At 41.3% G+C, this 17497-nt stretch overlaps 1 protein-coding gene across 2 annotated transcripts in view; it reads right to left on the minus strand.

The window, feature by feature from the left end:
- Positions 1 to 470: 470 nt before the first annotated feature.
- The window catches only part of cbarpb (CACN subunit beta associated regulatory protein b), a 207697-nt gene continuing 190670 nt past the window's right edge, over positions 471 to 17497 (minus strand). For both annotated transcript variants that reach the window (XM_059991141.1, XM_059991142.1), the window contains 2 exons: positions 16102 to 16285; positions 471 to 2718 (listed from right to left, as the gene is read on the minus strand). In XM_059991141.1, the coding sequence (XP_059847124.1) occupies positions 1467 to 2718; positions 16102 to 16285 (1436 nt within the window). In that variant the 3' untranslated portion in view covers positions 471 to 1466. The remainder of the gene's footprint in view (positions 2719 to 16101; positions 16286 to 17497) is intronic.

Raw genomic sequence — 17497 nt, forward strand, 5'->3', positions numbered from 1 at the left:
ACTAATACTCTCTTTAAAATGGTAGTCTGAAAGTTAATCAAGATCTCAAACATTCCTTTAATTCTCAGAAAACACAGGACTCATAACTCAGTATGCTGGTATTTTCATTCACCTATTAGTCTTCAGGATAAAATATGTAATGGAAAGAAAAGGGTGGGGGGCATTATAGATAGAGAGAGGGAGAATAATATCTATTTTATGTGGTCTTTCTCTTTCAATGTGCCATCTGATGCTGTGTCTCACAAGATTATAAAGAGATTCACCTTGGAGTTTTGTGTTTTATAGAACAAGTTCTTAGAACAATGGAATTTAAGGTATTTTCCACATTTTCTTCTTTCTCTATTTTACCCCATTGCCCTCAGACATATGAAACAAGTCACACAAAATTATTTTTTGTTTGAATGAGTTAAGAATTTATTTTAGCAATGAAAGCAGAAAAAAGTCAATGAAATATTAGGTCAAGGCTGATTTTTACAGTTAAGATAAAAAAACGAAAACAGGTAAAGTGTCTTTGTAAGAAGTTCTGTGTGACCTATAGAGTACCATATATTTTTTATAAAATTATTGTATATAATTATTTAAACCTGTGAAGTTAGCCTAAATGCATTACATTGATAGCTGGTCACTGAGTCAAAACATTCAATGCAGAATGACTGGTAGACAACCACTCTACTTAATGACCTTGGAAATAAAACTTCAAAAATAAAATTAAAATAAGAAAAAAAAGTAATTGTCCATTTATTGTGCCCAGTCCATCCATAAATACAGAACAGCATTGTTTATGTTTAATAAAACTACAGACACCTTTACACTTAAGGTACAAACAATTATGGATATATTTTTTAAAAATTGACAATCTAATTCACAAAACATAGCATGAAATTATGGACAGAGAGTGAACTTCTTGAGGAAGAAATTTACACTTAAAAAATTGCCAAGAGGTTTCAAGGAGGTTACTTGCACTAGTGACAAGGTAAAATCCTAGAGTTTCTTTCGAATGATAGTCTTTGAATGAAAAGGGTACATGCATATGGGAGCGATGCAGCCAACTCTGTGAACAGGAAGCACTTTGTGTACAATGCTATTCATACCAGGTTGATGCTATTTCTTAATATTAAAAACATCATCGGGTATTTTGGAAGAACAGAAATAAAATAACAGCCAAGCAACTTGAATTGAAAAGCTTTCCCCAAGTCATTAGTACCACTCTTTTATTCTGTTTTTATTTAAAAGGGCAAGCTAGTTTTCTAATAAAACATTTATGTACTAAAGCTCTACAGATATCTAATCATTCTTTGATGGGAGGGTGGTGGTGGTGGGGGGGTGGGGACATGAAGCATCTAGTGTATGATAGCAGCAAAAAGTTGCCTGTGTGTGTCAGGAGTATCTAATAGTAAAGAAGAAGAGCATACACATGAGAATTCTACAAAAAAGAAATTGAGTCAGACTTCCACAAAAAAAATAGGCTAAACAGGACTGTGGTCTAGTGACGCGTGTGTGACAGATACTACATACTCCACACTCTCCTTGGATTTTTTAAGATTATTATACAGCCTATCATCGATGCTAGTAGTTAATATGTCTTTGGGATCTGCTCCTATCATTTGAGGCCCATACCCAAAGTCTGTAGAGTTATTTGTCTCTGTGAAATCACTAATATGGTCTAAAGGCTGCTGGAAGTCTATTTGTTCAGTCTGGTCAATGACACTTCCTTGCTCCATTGTCTCTTCCTCAATTATATGGATTCTTTCTTCAGTGTCCGCACCAAGATGTTCCGAGTCCTTAGCAGTTGGCGACTTGATCTGTTCCTGACTACCGGATTGCTCCTCGTCCGTGGTGCTGACGATGCGGGGCAAGGTGCTCTGGTACCGATGGTCGAGGGGGTAATTCACGCTGTCGCCTCTTCGGAGGGGTGTTCGGTGCCGTTCCAGTCCAGGCGGGTAACGGATTCCTGGATCGCTGTATTGCTTGGTCCTCTGCCATTGCTTGCGGAGGTGAATGCGGGACCGGTGTTTAGACTTCAGAGGAGAATCATCAAACTGAGGGTCGTGCCGGAGGAATTCATTGAATAAGGCATCAGTCTTCTCATCAATGCTGTAATCCCTTCTATGCAAATAGTCTCTAGTTGCAAACATTTGGCCATATGGTGACCACCCAATGGGGCTTTCTGGTTCACCTCCAACAGCACCTTCTTCCTCTATCTCTTCACTCAATATTTTTGCATCAAAACTTTCAAAGACAGTCCCTTTGCGCCCAGAACTTGTGAAGAACAACCTTTTCTCTGAAGCTGTTTTGTCTTTCGTCCTACTTTCAATGTCCACCTTGAGAATTCTTTCTTCTAACAGTCTGCTTGGTGCCTCTATTGATGCATAGCCGCTGTCCATCTGAAGCAGCTTTCTTGTGTTCGATTCGCTGTCGCTGCCTCGCTCAGAATCCACACTATCCTGCTTGCCTCCTTTATCCGTGGGTCTCTCCTCAAGGCCGTCATCTTCATCAGCCGCATCCTGGGAGAGGCTGCCAGCTGGCCCACTCAACGAACACAGACTCTCGGTGTCGCTCCGCACCGAGTCCTTATCATTGCTGCTCTGCTCCGATGATACGTAAAGTTCGAGAGAGGCTCGAAGTTTCCAGATATCACGGTAGATCCTCTGTTGATCAGAGCTCTCCCTTCTCTCAGCACTTTCACTCCCGCCCGGCAGAATGTCTGCCGCATCTAGCCTGAAAGAAAACCAAGCTTATCTCAGGAAAATGTAGCACAGAGCAGCACAGTATTTACAAAACTTAACTTCAATAAAGCTTGGTTTCTGCTAACACCGCTAATTCCTAACAAGCAGAAGCTGTTATTTCAATTGGTTTGCATGCGGCCCTGCCAGCTCACGCTTATAGCATAACTGGATAGCTCCCGCACTCAAGGAGGCCATTCAGCCCATCGAGTCCATGCTAACTCCAATTACAACAAACTGGTCAATCCCATTCAGTCGCAGGCAGTCAAAATAATTACAAACAGTGATCTCCAAAGGAAATACTTGTCCTAGACTGAGGCAGAGGAGCCAAAAGCTCCACAGCACTAGGTTTAGGAAGAGTTATTACCAGACTGAGACGTCAATCCAAGGATGAGGCCACATCAAGCTCAGTCAGGAAACAAAAACCTAGCAGGCAGGGGACACATTTCTCTAAGGAACATGCTGATGGAATGCTGGGAGCAGTACTGCATGTTCTCAGGATGACCAGCTACAATCTGAAGAGAAAGCTAGTAAAGATGCACCCAATCCAATTATTATTTTGGACTTAAATCTCTGCCATCAGTTTAGGAAGAAACATCTAAACAGCAAAGCCAAAAAGTATCTTAATTTATTGCTCCTATTGTCTATTGACCCAATTTTTAATGGCACCATTTCCTTTCCCCGTTAGTTGGTAATGAAACGATCTCTGTTAAGATGTTGTTTTTGCTTAAGTTGTCAGTAAGATTAACTGGATGTTCACCATCAGTGAAGAACATCTAAGGAACTACAGAGTCATATAACACTACAACACAGAAACATGACCCTCAGCCCATCTAGTCAGTGCTGAGAACTATTATTCTCATCGATCTCTGCCTGGACCATTTCCCTTCATACCCCTCTGATCCGCGTATTTATCCAAACTTCTCTTAAATGTTGAAATTGTACCTGCACCAACCACTTCCGCTGGCAGCTTGTTCCACACTCTGAAGGAAGGGTTTTTTTTCCCTCATATTCACATTAAACATTTCACCTTTCACCCTTAACCTATGACCTCCAGTTCAGTCTCTCTCAGGAACTCTTATGTTTATGATTTGTTGCTCCACTGTGAAGTCTCTTTGAGGTAAGCCTACTCTGAAGAAGTTCAAATTTTCTCTTTGACAGGGGTTCAGGGAGACACTCTTTTACTACACCCTCCACTATGTTCTCTGCTGCCTCCACCTCTTTGATCATGTGATCAGCCAGACTTGCTACCTCTTATCACTTTTTTACTTCATTCCTCCTCCCCCACCCACCTGGCTTCACCTATCACCTTCAAGTTTGACCTCCTCCCCTCTCCTACCTTCTTCTTCTGGATCCTTCCCCCTTCCCTCTCAGTCCTGATAAAGGGTCTCGGCCTGAAATGTTGACTGTTTATTCATTTCCATAGCAGCTGCCTGACCTGCTGAGTTCCTCCAGCATTTTGTGTGTGTTACTCAATGGAAAAAAGTCTGCTTGCATTTATCCTTTCTACACCACTCATACTTTTATATACTTATGTTTGCTTTGTCAGTGGGAAGAAAGAACAACTTTGTGGGCTGAAGGGGCTGTATTGTGCTATCGGTTTTCTATGTTCTAAGGCATTCTGGTTCTTACACCTGCTCAAAGCCAATGCAATGATCCCACTAGAATGAAAAGTCAGGGAAGCCTCCTATGAATGATAGAACACTACAGAACAGAAAACAGGCCATTCAGCCCTTCTAATCTGTGTCAAAATTCTGCTCGTCCCATTGACCGGCACTCAGTCCATAACCCTCCAGACTTCTCCCATCCATATATCTGTCCAATTTATTCTTAAAACGTGAGAGTGAGCCCACATTTATCACGTCAAATGGCAGCTCATTCCACAGTCCAACCACTCTCTGAATGAAGAAGTTCCCCCTAAACCTTTCCCTTTTCACCCTAAAGCCATGTCCTCTCATATTTATCTCTCCTAATCTAAGTGGAAAGAGCCTACTCGCATTGACCCCTCATAATTTTGTAAACCTCTGTCAAATCCCCCTCATTCTTCTATGTTCCAAGGAATAAAGTCCTAACCTGTTCAATCTTTCCCTGTAACTCAACTCCTGAAGACCCGGAAACATCCTAGTAAATCTTCTCTGCACTTTTTCAATCTTTCTGATATCCTTCCTATAGTTAGGTGACTATATATGGTTGAAAAAGTTTTGTTTGGATTCTGAACACTGGCTTCAGATCTTTTGGCAGCTGATGTTGCAGCCCCAGTCCCTCAGATAAAAGACATTCAACCTGCAATTTACTTTAAATTCTAAAACTCTTTAGCTTCAAGATGCAAAAGATGAGTTCCGACATGCAGAGCATCTCCAATCAATGGGCTGGTTAGAATTTAGAATTGCTTTAATTTGTATGCATTGCATGAATCTGATTTGGTTTCTATGTGCATAGTGCTTGCTACTACCATTGGGCAGAAGGTACAGGTGCCTAAGGTCCCACATCTCTAAGTTCAGGAGCAGTTATTACCCTTCAACCATCAGGTGAACCAGTGTGGATAACTTCATTCACCTCAACTCTTAACTGATTCTATGACCTACATCCACAACAACTTTCAACAACTCTACAACTCATGCTCTCAGTGTTGTTTATATATTTCACTTCCATCATTTGTCTTTTTTGTACATTGGTTGTTTGTCAATCTTTGTTTAAAACCACAAGACATAGGAGCAGAATCAGAACATTAGCTCATTGAAGACTTCCCTGACTTTCCAAGATGGACGGTTTATTATCCATCTCATTCCTGTTCTCCATCCCTGTAACCGTGTAATCTTTGACAACCTTACTAATCAAGAACTATCTACCCCCACTTTAAATATAATCATGTATTTTTTCATACATTCTGTTATATTTCTTTATTTTCCTGTAGATGCCTGCAAGAAAATGAATCTCACAGAAGTATATGATGACAAACACGTACTTTGACAATAAATTTACTTTGACTTTGACATGAATATTTTACTTGTACCATAGATTGGGTTTAGAGTGGCACCATTAAAAACATTGACTGCTTATACATCCCTATAGATGCCGCCTGATCGGCTGAGTCCCTCCAGCATCCTATGTGTATCTCTACTCTGGTTGTGAGTCTTCTCTATGTTCTTTCATTACTACAGTACTCTCAGTTGACTGAGCGCATTGTGTTTAGGAGGGTGCATGTCCTCTTGGTGACGAACGGAAGGGTACATTGCATTCCAACCCTAATGCATCCCACGTTATCTCTACCGGCATTTATCTTTAATATCAACCTTCTCCCACCCCATTCCTGTGACCCCACATTAGGCTATCTAAATAGCTAAATGACAAGGATATGAGGCAAGGTAAGAGGTACAGAAGCCTGAAGGCACCCACTCAGCGTTTCAGGAACAGCTTCTTCCCCTCTGCCATCTGATTCCTAAATGGACATTGAACCCTTGGGCACTACCTACTTGTTTTAATATACAGTATTTCTGGGGGGTTTTTTGCACGCCCTTTAATTTATTCAATATACACATGCTGTAATTGATTGACTTATTGATTAGTATTATTTATTTAATTATTGTTTTTTCTTCTATGTTGTGTATTGCAATGAACTGCTGCTGCTAAGTTAACAAATTTCACAACACATGTCAATGATAATAAACCTGATTCTGATTCTGATAAGGAAATTTTAACTGGATGTGCGTCTGCTTAAATCCATGTGGGTGGGAGAATGATCCCAATAGCCGTCGTCAGGGAAAAATGCCAACAGGAACCAACAGTGTTTGCAACAGTCACATCCCTGAATGGACAATGTGGTTGAGCGGTTTATTTAGAGATACAGCATCGAACAGGTAACGATCTGCACCACGGACAAGTTACAATGACCAATTAACCTACTAACTGCAGCACCCAGGGGAATCCCTACCTGGTCATGGGGAGAATGTACAAACACCTTACAGACAGCGCTGGAACTGAGCTCCGAACTCTGACATCCTGAGCTGTTACAGTGTCGGCTAACCACTCCGTTACCGTGGCACCCGCAATCATTAGCTATTGGTCAAGGAACCAAGTGTGTGGATCTTGAAGAGGGTGGTCAGAGGTGCAGCCCTAATGCCTCGAAGTGCCACAGACCTGGTTCGATCCAGAGCCCAGGCTCAGTCTGCATGAAGTTGTACTTTCCCACTTTTGACCACGTGGATTTCCTCTGACATCCTAAAAGCATACGTGCTGGTAGAGTAATCAGCTGTATTATTGCTCCTAGAGTGTACATAAAATATAGAACAGTACAACACAGTACAGGTCCTTCAGCCCACAATGTTGTGCCGACCCTTTGACTTACTCCAAGATCAATCTAACCCATCCCTCCATTGACTCTTAAAGGTCCCTGAAGTGTCTGCCTTAATCACAACCCTTAGCAGTGCATTCCATAACCTACCTCTGACATACTCCCTATATTATCCTCCCAATGACTTAAAGTTATGCCTCCTTGTATTAGCTATTTCAGCCCTGGGATAAGCTGTCTAGCTGCCCACTCTCCACCAGTGCAGGTAAGTGGTAAAACCTGGGGAATTTATTTATTTAAAGATATAGCATGATACCAGTCCTTTCCGGCCCAAATAGCCCAGTTTGTACTCATGTGACCAATTAACCTACTAACCCGTACGTCTTTGAAACATGAGGAGGAACTGGAACACCCGGAGGAAACTGACACAGTCACGGGAGAATGTATAAACCTGTTACAGTGGTGGGAATTGAACCCAGGTCACTGGGGAGGTGGATGGGACTGTGGCGGAGTTTTGAAAATGAGAAAAATGTAAGATCAGTGTAAACGGGTAGTTGGTGCGGACTCGTGCCCTATTCCCATGCTGTATCTCTGACTCTGAACCGATCTTGCTATGGCAACAATCCAGTCGTTGACATTACCTCCGGCTGACAGGTATTCATTCAGTTTCCCACCATTAGCAAGGGAGGGACATACACAAAATGCAGGAGGAACTCAGCCGGTCAGGGGGCAGCATCTATGGAGAGGAATAAAGATCTGACGTTTCAGGCCGAGACCTTTCGTCAGGGCTAGAAAGGAGCTAGAGTACGAAGGTGGGAGAGACGGGAAGGAATACAAGCTGGCGGGTGATAGGTGAAATCGGGTGATGGGGAAGGTGGGTGGGTGAAGTGAGAAGCTGGGAGGGAATGGGTATTGGGCTGAAGAAGAAGTCTGATAGGAGAGGAGAGTGAACCATGGGAGAAAGGGAAGGATGAGGGGCACTAGAGGGAGGTGACAGGTAGGTGAGGAAAAGAGAAGGGATAAGACGGGAACTGGAATGGAAAAAGAGAGGAGGGAAGAAATATACCCAATGACAGGCTCCACAGCTGTCTGTAGCAATGAATTCCACAGATTCACTCCCCTCGGTCTAAACAAATTCTTCCATGTCTCCGTTCTAAATGGACGGCCTTCTATTCTGAGGCTGTGCCCTCTGGTCCTAGACTCCCCCGCTATTGGAAACATCATCTCTGCATCCACTCTATCTCGACTTTTCAATATTCGAAAGATTTCACTGAGAATTCCTCTCATTCTTATAAATTCCAGTGAGCTCAGGCCCAGACCATCAAATGCTCCTTATAAGTTAACCCCTTCATTCCTGGGATCATTCTTGTGAACTTTTTCTGGACTCTCTGTAATACCAGCACATCCTTTCTTAGGTAAGAACCCCAAAGCTGCTCACAATACTAGTGTGGTCTGAACAATGCCTTATAAAGCTTCAGCAATACAACCAACTCTCAATGCACTAGGCACACCTCCACATCATAATCAATGGCGTCAGTTTTGTCACTCTCCCAAGCCCGATTTAAAGCCATTATCACGGCAGCCAAGGATGTGCGAGGTTCCCTTCCAACAAGCATCCAGGAATGAACATGCAGACAGCCCACAGCCATCTGGTTGGACGGTGGCCATTTCCACCGCCTGACTAGCAGCTACATTTGCAACGCTGAAATCATAGACGTCCAAATTCAATTCAATTAACTCTGTTGTCAGTTTTCTTAAGGGAGCATACACTGAAAGCAAATGAAAAAAGGGGATCCATTATGAACTATACAACTGTTAAAGGATTAAAGCAAGAATATGTACCTCGGCATACTTTCCAGCAAGAATTATTCTCCTGAATCTAGCTTACATGGCAAATAAAAAATGGTTTTGCATTAATCCCCTGCATGTATAAGTTATGTTCCAAAATTTCAAAGTTTTAATTATAGCACCCACTCTTTACTTACAGCAAAAAATATGAATGAAACCATACATTTACAACACTGTCTATCTTTTGCAACGCAAAGTATATTATCTGTAGCCTGCATGCACAAAATGCTGGAGGAACTCAGCAGGTCAGGCAGCATCAATGGAAATGAATAAACAGTTGACGTTTTGGGCTGAGACCTTTCTTTAGGACTGGAAAGGAAGTGGGAAGACGCCAGAAAACAAAGATGGGGAGGTGATAGGTGAGGGCAGGTGGGTGGGAAAGGTCGAGGGCCAGAGAGGAAGGAATATGATAGGAACGGAGAGTGGACCACAGGAGAAAGGGGGGGGGGAGGAATGGCACAAGGGGGAATGGTAGGCAGGTGAGAAGCAGCAAGAGGCCAGAGTGGGGAATAGAATAGGGTAAGGGGAATGGGGAAGTGTTTTTACTGGAAGAAGAAATCAATATTCATGCCATCAGGTTGGAGGCTACCCAGATGGAATATAAGGTGTTGCTCTTCCACCCTGAGGTTAGTCTCATCATGGCACAGTAGGAGGCCTTGGATTGACATGAAAAGAGTGGGAATGGGAATTAAAATGGTGGGCCATCGGGAATCTGTAGCCTACTTTCTGCAACTGGGGTATTAGATTCACAAAATCTGACGAGAATTGGGCATGCACAGCAGTGAAGTGTTCTAGATGTACCCTTGTTATATTATACTCATTTAATTTCAACCGGATAAACTCCCTACTTGTAATTCCATTAAAAATAATCTGTGCACTTCTTGTGATGTCACTCATGGATGGCCACTTGAAGGGCCTGTTTTTCTAGGGCTTGTGACATTTAAAAATGCAACAGGCCAAGCTGGGCCCAAAAGCAAATTTCCTGACCTGTGGGCCTGCTGTGTGAGGGTGATGACATGTTAATTAGTTCCTCTAAATAGATAAAACTCAGATCAAGGTAACAGGGTAGGATTTTTCTCTGAACAGTATCACGAGACAAGGGAAGAGGTTGCTACACAGTTGCATTTTATTTATTTACTGAGATACAGCGTGGAACAGGCCCTTACAGGCCTTTGAGCCATGCCACCCAACAATCCATCAGTTTAATCCGAGCCTAATCACGGACAATTTACAATAAGCAATTAACCAACTGGTACAGTATGCTTTTGACTATGTGAGGAAACCAGAACACCCGGAGGAAAACCACACTGTCATGGGCAAAACATACCAATTTCTTACAGGCAGTAGCAGGAATTGAACCATGCTTTGCCTCATGCTGCATTTAATGAGGAATTCCTACTCAATATATCCATTGTCATTCAAATGTTTTACCAAGGGTTTGGGGCAGCAGGAATAACAACGGTCCACATTTCTGTCCTGGTCATCTCTATGGAGTTTGCGCAATCTTCCTGCGAACATGGTCCTCCAGTTTTCCCGAGACCCAAAACAAAATGTGTAGACTCTCTGATTATTTGATACTGTAAATTGACCCAAATGTGTAGATAAGTAGTAGAATTTGGTGGTAGAGAAATGAGGAAGCTTATGGAATGTGGAGAGACTATAATAGATTAGTGTAAATGGGTGCTTGATGGCTGGCATGGACAATGGGCTGATGGGCTTGTTTCCATACTGCAGCCCTTAGTGATTCTATGAAGTACACTTTTCCAGTGGATTTGGCCATGTGCATCTCAGGAAGAACCCTCCCCACCATTGAACACATCTACAAGAAGCACTGCCACAGAAAGGAGCATTCTTCATCAGGGAACCCCCCACCATCCATACCATGCTCCCTCTTATTGCTGCCATTGAGAAGAGGTTCAGGAGGCTTAGGTCCCACACTACCAGATTCAGAAACAGTTCATACCCTTCAACCATCAGGCTCCTGAACCGGCACGCATAACCTCACTCACCCCAACACTGAACTAATTCCACAACTTACGGACTCACTATCACGGACTCTACAACTCATGTTCTCAATATTATTTATCCAGTTATTTATTCATTATTATTTGTTTTTATTGTATGTGTGGAGTTTGTCTTGTACATGGGTAGTTTATCCGTCTTTGTGCGCAGTTTTTCATTGATTCTATTGTGTTCCGTTGTATCTCTTGTGAATGCTCACAAGAAGATCAATCTCAGGGTAGCATGTGGTGACATATATAGGTATTTAGAGAATAAATTTACTTTAAATTTTAACTCTGAACTTCCATGTGTACCCATTCAGACCTTGTGTGGGGAGACAATGAATTTCCCAGCTGCGCTCCCTCAGTACAACCTGAACAAAGGCTGGAATTAGCCCTTGATTAAAGTTCAAAGCAAAATCCTTTTTTCATGATTTATTCTCTTTCAATTCTCAGAGACTCTATATGTCATGATACTTTTTAACGGGAGTAAATAATTTACATTCAAATAAGCTCCCCTGACTTGGGAAAATGCCTTGAGTTTCTTCACAGAGGCAACACTGAATTATGTGAGAAGAGTTTAAGGAAGATAACCAAGAGAATGGTTAAAAAGATTTAGAGGAGAGATCAGAAGTTCAGAGGGGTTTAGGAACTGAATTCCAAAGCCAAATGACTTTATACTGGAAGCCTGTCTACTCAAATTGGAGCAATTAAGTTTGACGACAAATTGAGTAGCTTCAAGTTCCTGGGTGTCAACATCTCTGAAGATCTAACCTCATCCCAAAATATGGCTGCAATTATGAAGAAAGGATGCCAGCACCTAAATTTCATTAAGAGTTTGAGGAGATCTGATAGGTTAGCAAATATTCTTGCAGATTTCTACCGATGTACAGGATCAGGAAAGCTGGTTGTAAACTCAAGCAGCTCCATTGAGGGCACTAACCTTTCCACCACTAAGGACACCTTCAAAAGGCAATGACTCAAGAAGGTGGCATGATTCATTAAGGATTCTCACTATCCAGGGAATTTCCTCTTCTCATTATCACCATCAGCAGCCTGATGACAGACATTTAACATTTTAGGGACAGCTTCTTCCCCTCCACCATCATACCTGTGAATGGACCATTAACCCATTGACACTACCTCACTTTATGCACTACTTATGATTTTAATATTTCTTGTTGTATCTTATAGTATTGCACTGTACTGCTGCTGCAAAACGAGTTTCATGACATAAGTCAGTGATAATAAACTTGATTCTGATGGGTCAGAATTGAAGGAATTGAGGTAACTAAGAGAATTATACATCTAAAGCAGAATACAAACTAAAAATTTAAATTAAAGAAACAGTCATAAATGAGTGTGCCCCACAAAATCATTCAGAGTCATCCCTAACCAGAAGTCTTGGATGAACCACGAGATTCATGATCTACTGAGGGCAGGTCGGTGCCATTCAAGTCTGCTGACCAAGTAAAATACAAAAGGTCCAAGTACTATCTCCAGAAGCCATCTCACATGCAAAGTGGCAATTCTGGATCAAACTCGAATCAATGAAGGACGTTCAGCAGTTGTAGCAGGGTTTGAAAGCTATCACCTCCTACAAAGTGAAACCAGGTGACATAGGTGATGACAAAGTTTCACTCCCAGATGAGCTCAATGTCTTTTATGCTCTCTTTGACCATCAAAACATGAAGGCACTTCACGAATTCTCACAGCCACCGATGACCCTTTGATTTCTGACTCCGATGCCAATATGAGAGTGTCCTTCAGGATGATGAACCCACGGAACGCATCTAGTCCAGACAGGGTACCTAACTGAGTATGAAAGACCTGTGCTGATCGATTGGCTGGACAGCTCACTGATGTATTTAACCTCCTGATTGGGCAGTCTGCGGTACCCACTTGCTTCAATTATACCGGAGCCTAAAAAGAACATGGTAACCTGTCTCGATGACTATCGTCCAGTAGCACTTACATCCATCGTGATGAAGCGCTTTGAGAGGTTGGTGATGAAGTAGATCCACACTTGCTTGAGAAGCGATTTAGATCCACTCCAATTTGTCTACCATCACAACAGGTCAACTGCAGGTGCCATTTCATTGGCTTTTCACTCAACATCTGGACAGAGAAGATGCGTGCATCAGGATGCCCTTCATTGACTGCTGCTCAGCATTCAATGCTATCATCCCCTCAGCTTCGAGACCAAGGCCTCAATAACTCCTCGTGCAACTGGATCCTCAATTTCCTCACTTGCAGACTCCAGTCATTTCGGATTGGCAATAACATCTCTCACAAAATCTCCATCAGTGCAGATGCACCACAAGGCTGCATGCTTAGCCCCCTGCTCTATTTGCTTTTTACTGTGAAGTGAGCACAGCTCCAATGCCATATTTAAGTTTTCTGATGACACCACTATCATTGGCCAAATCAAAGGTGATGATGAATTAGCATATGAGAGAGAGATTGAAGATCTGGCTGAGTGGTGCTACAACATCAATCTCTCACTCAATGTCAGCAAGACCAAGGAGCGGATTATCGATTTCAGGAGGAGGAAACCAGAATAAGCCCGTCTTCATCAGGGGATCAAATGTGGAGAGGATTAGCAGCTTGAAATTCCTTGCTGTTGAAATTTCGGAGAACCTGTCCTGTGCCCAGCAGGTAAGTGCAATTACGAAGAAAGCATGGCGGCACCTCTACCCCCTGAGAAGATTGCAAAGATTCAGCATGTTATCTAAAACTTTGACAAATTTCTATAGCTGCATGGTGGAGAGTATATTGACTGGTTGCATTATGACATGGTACGGAAACACCAAAGCCCTTGAATGGAAAAGCGACAAAAAGTAGTGGACATGGCCCAACCATGATGGGTAAAGCCATCCTTCCTCTACTGAGCATATCCACATGGAGTGCTGTCACAGGAAAACAGAATCCACCATCAAGAAGCCCCACCATTCTCTCTTCTCCCAGCAGGAGTCTAAGGATCCACACCACCAGGTTCAAGAACAGTTATTACCCCTCAACCATCAGGATTTTGAACCAGAGGGGATGAAGTCACTCAACTTGCCTCATCTCTGCAATGTTCCCACAACTATGGATTCACTTTCAAGGACTCTTCATCTCATGTTTTCAATATTTTTTGCTTTCTTGCTTGCTTGCTTGTTTGTTTGTTGTTGTTTATCTATGTATGTATGTACTATTTGGACAGTTTGTTGAGATTTTGCAGTTGGCTTTTTTATCCTATTGGGTGCGGTCTATCATTGATCTTGATTCTTTCTTGTATTTTACTGTGATTTCCCACAAGAAAATGGATCTCAGGGTTATTTACGGTGACATGTGCGTACTTTGATAATACGTTTACTTTTAAATTTAATTACAAAGACAGAGAGGCTTAAAACCATAGAGGATTTGAAAAGAAGGTTGAGAATTTTTAAATGAATATGGCGAAATGCAACCCTGCTCAGATTATAGATTCATGTTATGCTCAAGCCTCTTGAAGAAAATGTAACATTTGCCCTACTAGTAGGAAAACTTGAAGTGGAGAAGGAGCATTGAAGATGGTACTTAGAACCTCAATTACATGCCTCAGAAGTCCAGAGAGTGACCCATCTCCTAAACTACTCACCTTTTGCCCTATATGTGGGAGAAGCTGTAGATCCACATTAGCCTCGAAAATCTTCTGAGATCCCACAAAACTGCAGTGGAATCTCAAAGCATGGGCTAAGCCATAATAGATGGAATTGTAGGCAGATATTTGACGCCTCTTCCAAAATTCAGTGTCATTGGTTTTAATTGAACCTAAATCTTGAATTGGTATCGAACGCGTAGCTATTTGCATCTAACCAATTCCAAATCCAGGGATTACTTTCCAGATATGGTCCAGAGAATTTGCAGTTGGATTATTATCAGACTAGCTGCACGGCAATATGCGGACAAAATATTTTCACCTCACAATCTATTCATGGAAGAGATTTGCACAGAGACATTCTGTACATGATTACAGTACATGATTAAAATATCATGTCACAATCAAAATAACTCTTACCCTCTGAATAATCTTCTACCTGCTTTGAGCTTTGTTAAGCATGAGAAGCATCTATGTTATACCAAGTATTGATAAACCTATGAAATTATCCTTTGGCAAGGGATGTGGAATCTTGATCTTATTGAAATGATTGAAAATAGCTTTACACTAAATTGCAATATTAAAGAGTGGCCTTTAAGTAGTAATATCTACTATTTTCTTTAATTTATTCTGCTTTTACTAATAATTAGGTAAAGCCTCTGCAGCAGAATTGGTGCAGAAAGGGAAGCCTGTCAAGGAAGCTTTCATATCTTTAACAAAAACTTATCAAATGTAACTTTTGGTCAAAAAAGAAGGAATATTTGACAGAATTTGTCACCAGAATTTAACATTTTTCACCAGATTTTTTTTTCTGCACTTCCACTGGGCATTGCTCAATGCTAGGAATTGAACCAAAAGGATGTCAGTGCTGCTTTTTATTATTTTATGTGCATATAGTCATTCAGAAATATTTGATGGCCCCTTTTCACACACTGTAGGGGAAAGGTAACTAATTCCATTAAAAGTCAAAACCTATTATGGGTAAATTTGAATTTATGCAAAAAGGGAGTTAATAAAAATTATTAACTTTCTAGTTCACTATCATTTTATGCACAAAGTCAAAATGACCCTCATTATAATACAATCACTGCAAATAAATACTAATTCACATAGTAAATTAAACGTAGTTGCTGCTTATACATTGGTATCTAGAAATACATTGTGTACATAAAAATCACACTTGTCTATTGAGTTAATTATGCACACATACATATACATACACTGTCTGCACATATTCATTTATCCACCATATATAAATGCACTTGCGCACATGTACTAATAGAGATATTTAAATATACAGGCATATGCACATACATGTAGACACATGGACGTGTGTGCACATACATAGAGATACATACACACACAGACAGATAGCCAAACACACACACAGATACACACAGAGACAGATAGATAGATAGAGAGAGAGAGAGAGACATATACACACACATGCAGACACAGAGTTGCGCGCACACACACACACACACACACACACACAGGGTGTTTCTTTTGTACATCATATTTGTTAGTTATTAAGCTCTCACAATAAGTAATCTTAATTTAAGTGAAAAGGACAAAAAGTAGAAGTTCTGATTATTTAAATCAAAACTGTTTGAACAGTACCTGGCAACTGACGAAGGTGGACTGGAGGGGGTCTGTGCGAATGAAGTTGGAGGAGGACAAAAGGTGACATCATCTGTGTGCGCAATGTACTGTATAATGTCAGTCTGATGAGGGTCCTGGTCTTCGTCCTCCATACTTTCACCGGCAGCACGCTGTCGATGGAACTGGTGTCTCTTTGGAGACCCTAACAAACAAATTCTTCGATTAGCAAATCAAAAAGGAACAGATGGATAAGTAAAAGATCTTTGGGTGTAATTGTGTAACTTATTCATGGACATAAGTACGATTTTCTGCATCCAAAGGAGACATAAAATAAAAACGATCTAGAGCTTTCCTGGCATATATGATGAATAAACTCTTCTCGGGCTTCCAGCCAGGTACAGGTATCCATTATAACTGACATTTTGATGCCATCTTCATTAAGGAGGATGTCTGGGCGTGTCTAGGCCGGTGGTATTTATACCCCCAAAGTCCGTCCTTCCTGATTGGTTAGTCCTCATCCAATCAGGTTTCAACTCTCCCATCTTATTTACAATTGAATTCTAGTTGTTACTTACAGCCAGACCTTTGTCTTTGTTAAAATTCTTTTTCTCTAGTTTTATGATAAAAATGGCAGAATCTGTCATTGAAACGTCGGTTATAATCAATACCTGTACCCAGCTGGAAGCCCAAGAAGAATTTATTTGACACTTAAAGTAGTTTGGGGAAGAATTTATATCTTTGGTCATGTTCCACTCGCTTTCTGTATATATGGATCTAAAAGAAAGTAAATGAACAGAGATTATTGGTTAATGACACTCCCTATCTGTTCAGCAACAGCAATCATTCTCCACTTTATTTTAAACATGTTGCTTTCAGCTAAAGAGCACAAATAGATTATGCCCTCATATAAATTGCTTTCTTAATATGTATGTACCCATTTCGTTTATATTCTAAAATATTTAACTCTCCGTCTTTGGGGCGGCACGATAGCATAGTGGGTAGCACTACAATTAACAGTACAGGCAACCTAGGTTCAATTACCGCCACTGCCTGTATATTTTGTTTGTATATTCCCCCTGTGACTGCGCAAGTTCCCTCCAAATTCTCTGGCATCCTCCCACAGTCCAAAGATGTATCAGTTGGTAGGTTAATTGGTCATTGCAAATTCTTCCATGTTTGGGCCAGGGCTCAATCGGGGGCTGCCGGGTGGCATGGCTTGTAGACCTGGAAGTGCTTGTTCCAAGCTGTATCTCAGTAAATAAATAAATACACTTGCAGCAGTGTTGATGATATTGGGATATTTTTAGCAGTGAAGTTCTAAAGCCATTGTAAGGTGACACTTCTCGGCATAATTGAGAGAGAATTTTCAAATGTACTCAGATAGAGTCACAAAGCAATACAGGAAGGATATAGA

The sequence above is a fragment of the Hypanus sabinus genome, chromosome 16 (assembly GCF_030144855.1).
Source record: "Hypanus sabinus isolate sHypSab1 chromosome 16, sHypSab1.hap1, whole genome shotgun sequence".
Lineage (NCBI taxonomy): Eukaryota > Metazoa > Chordata > Chondrichthyes > Myliobatiformes > Dasyatidae > Hypanus > Hypanus sabinus.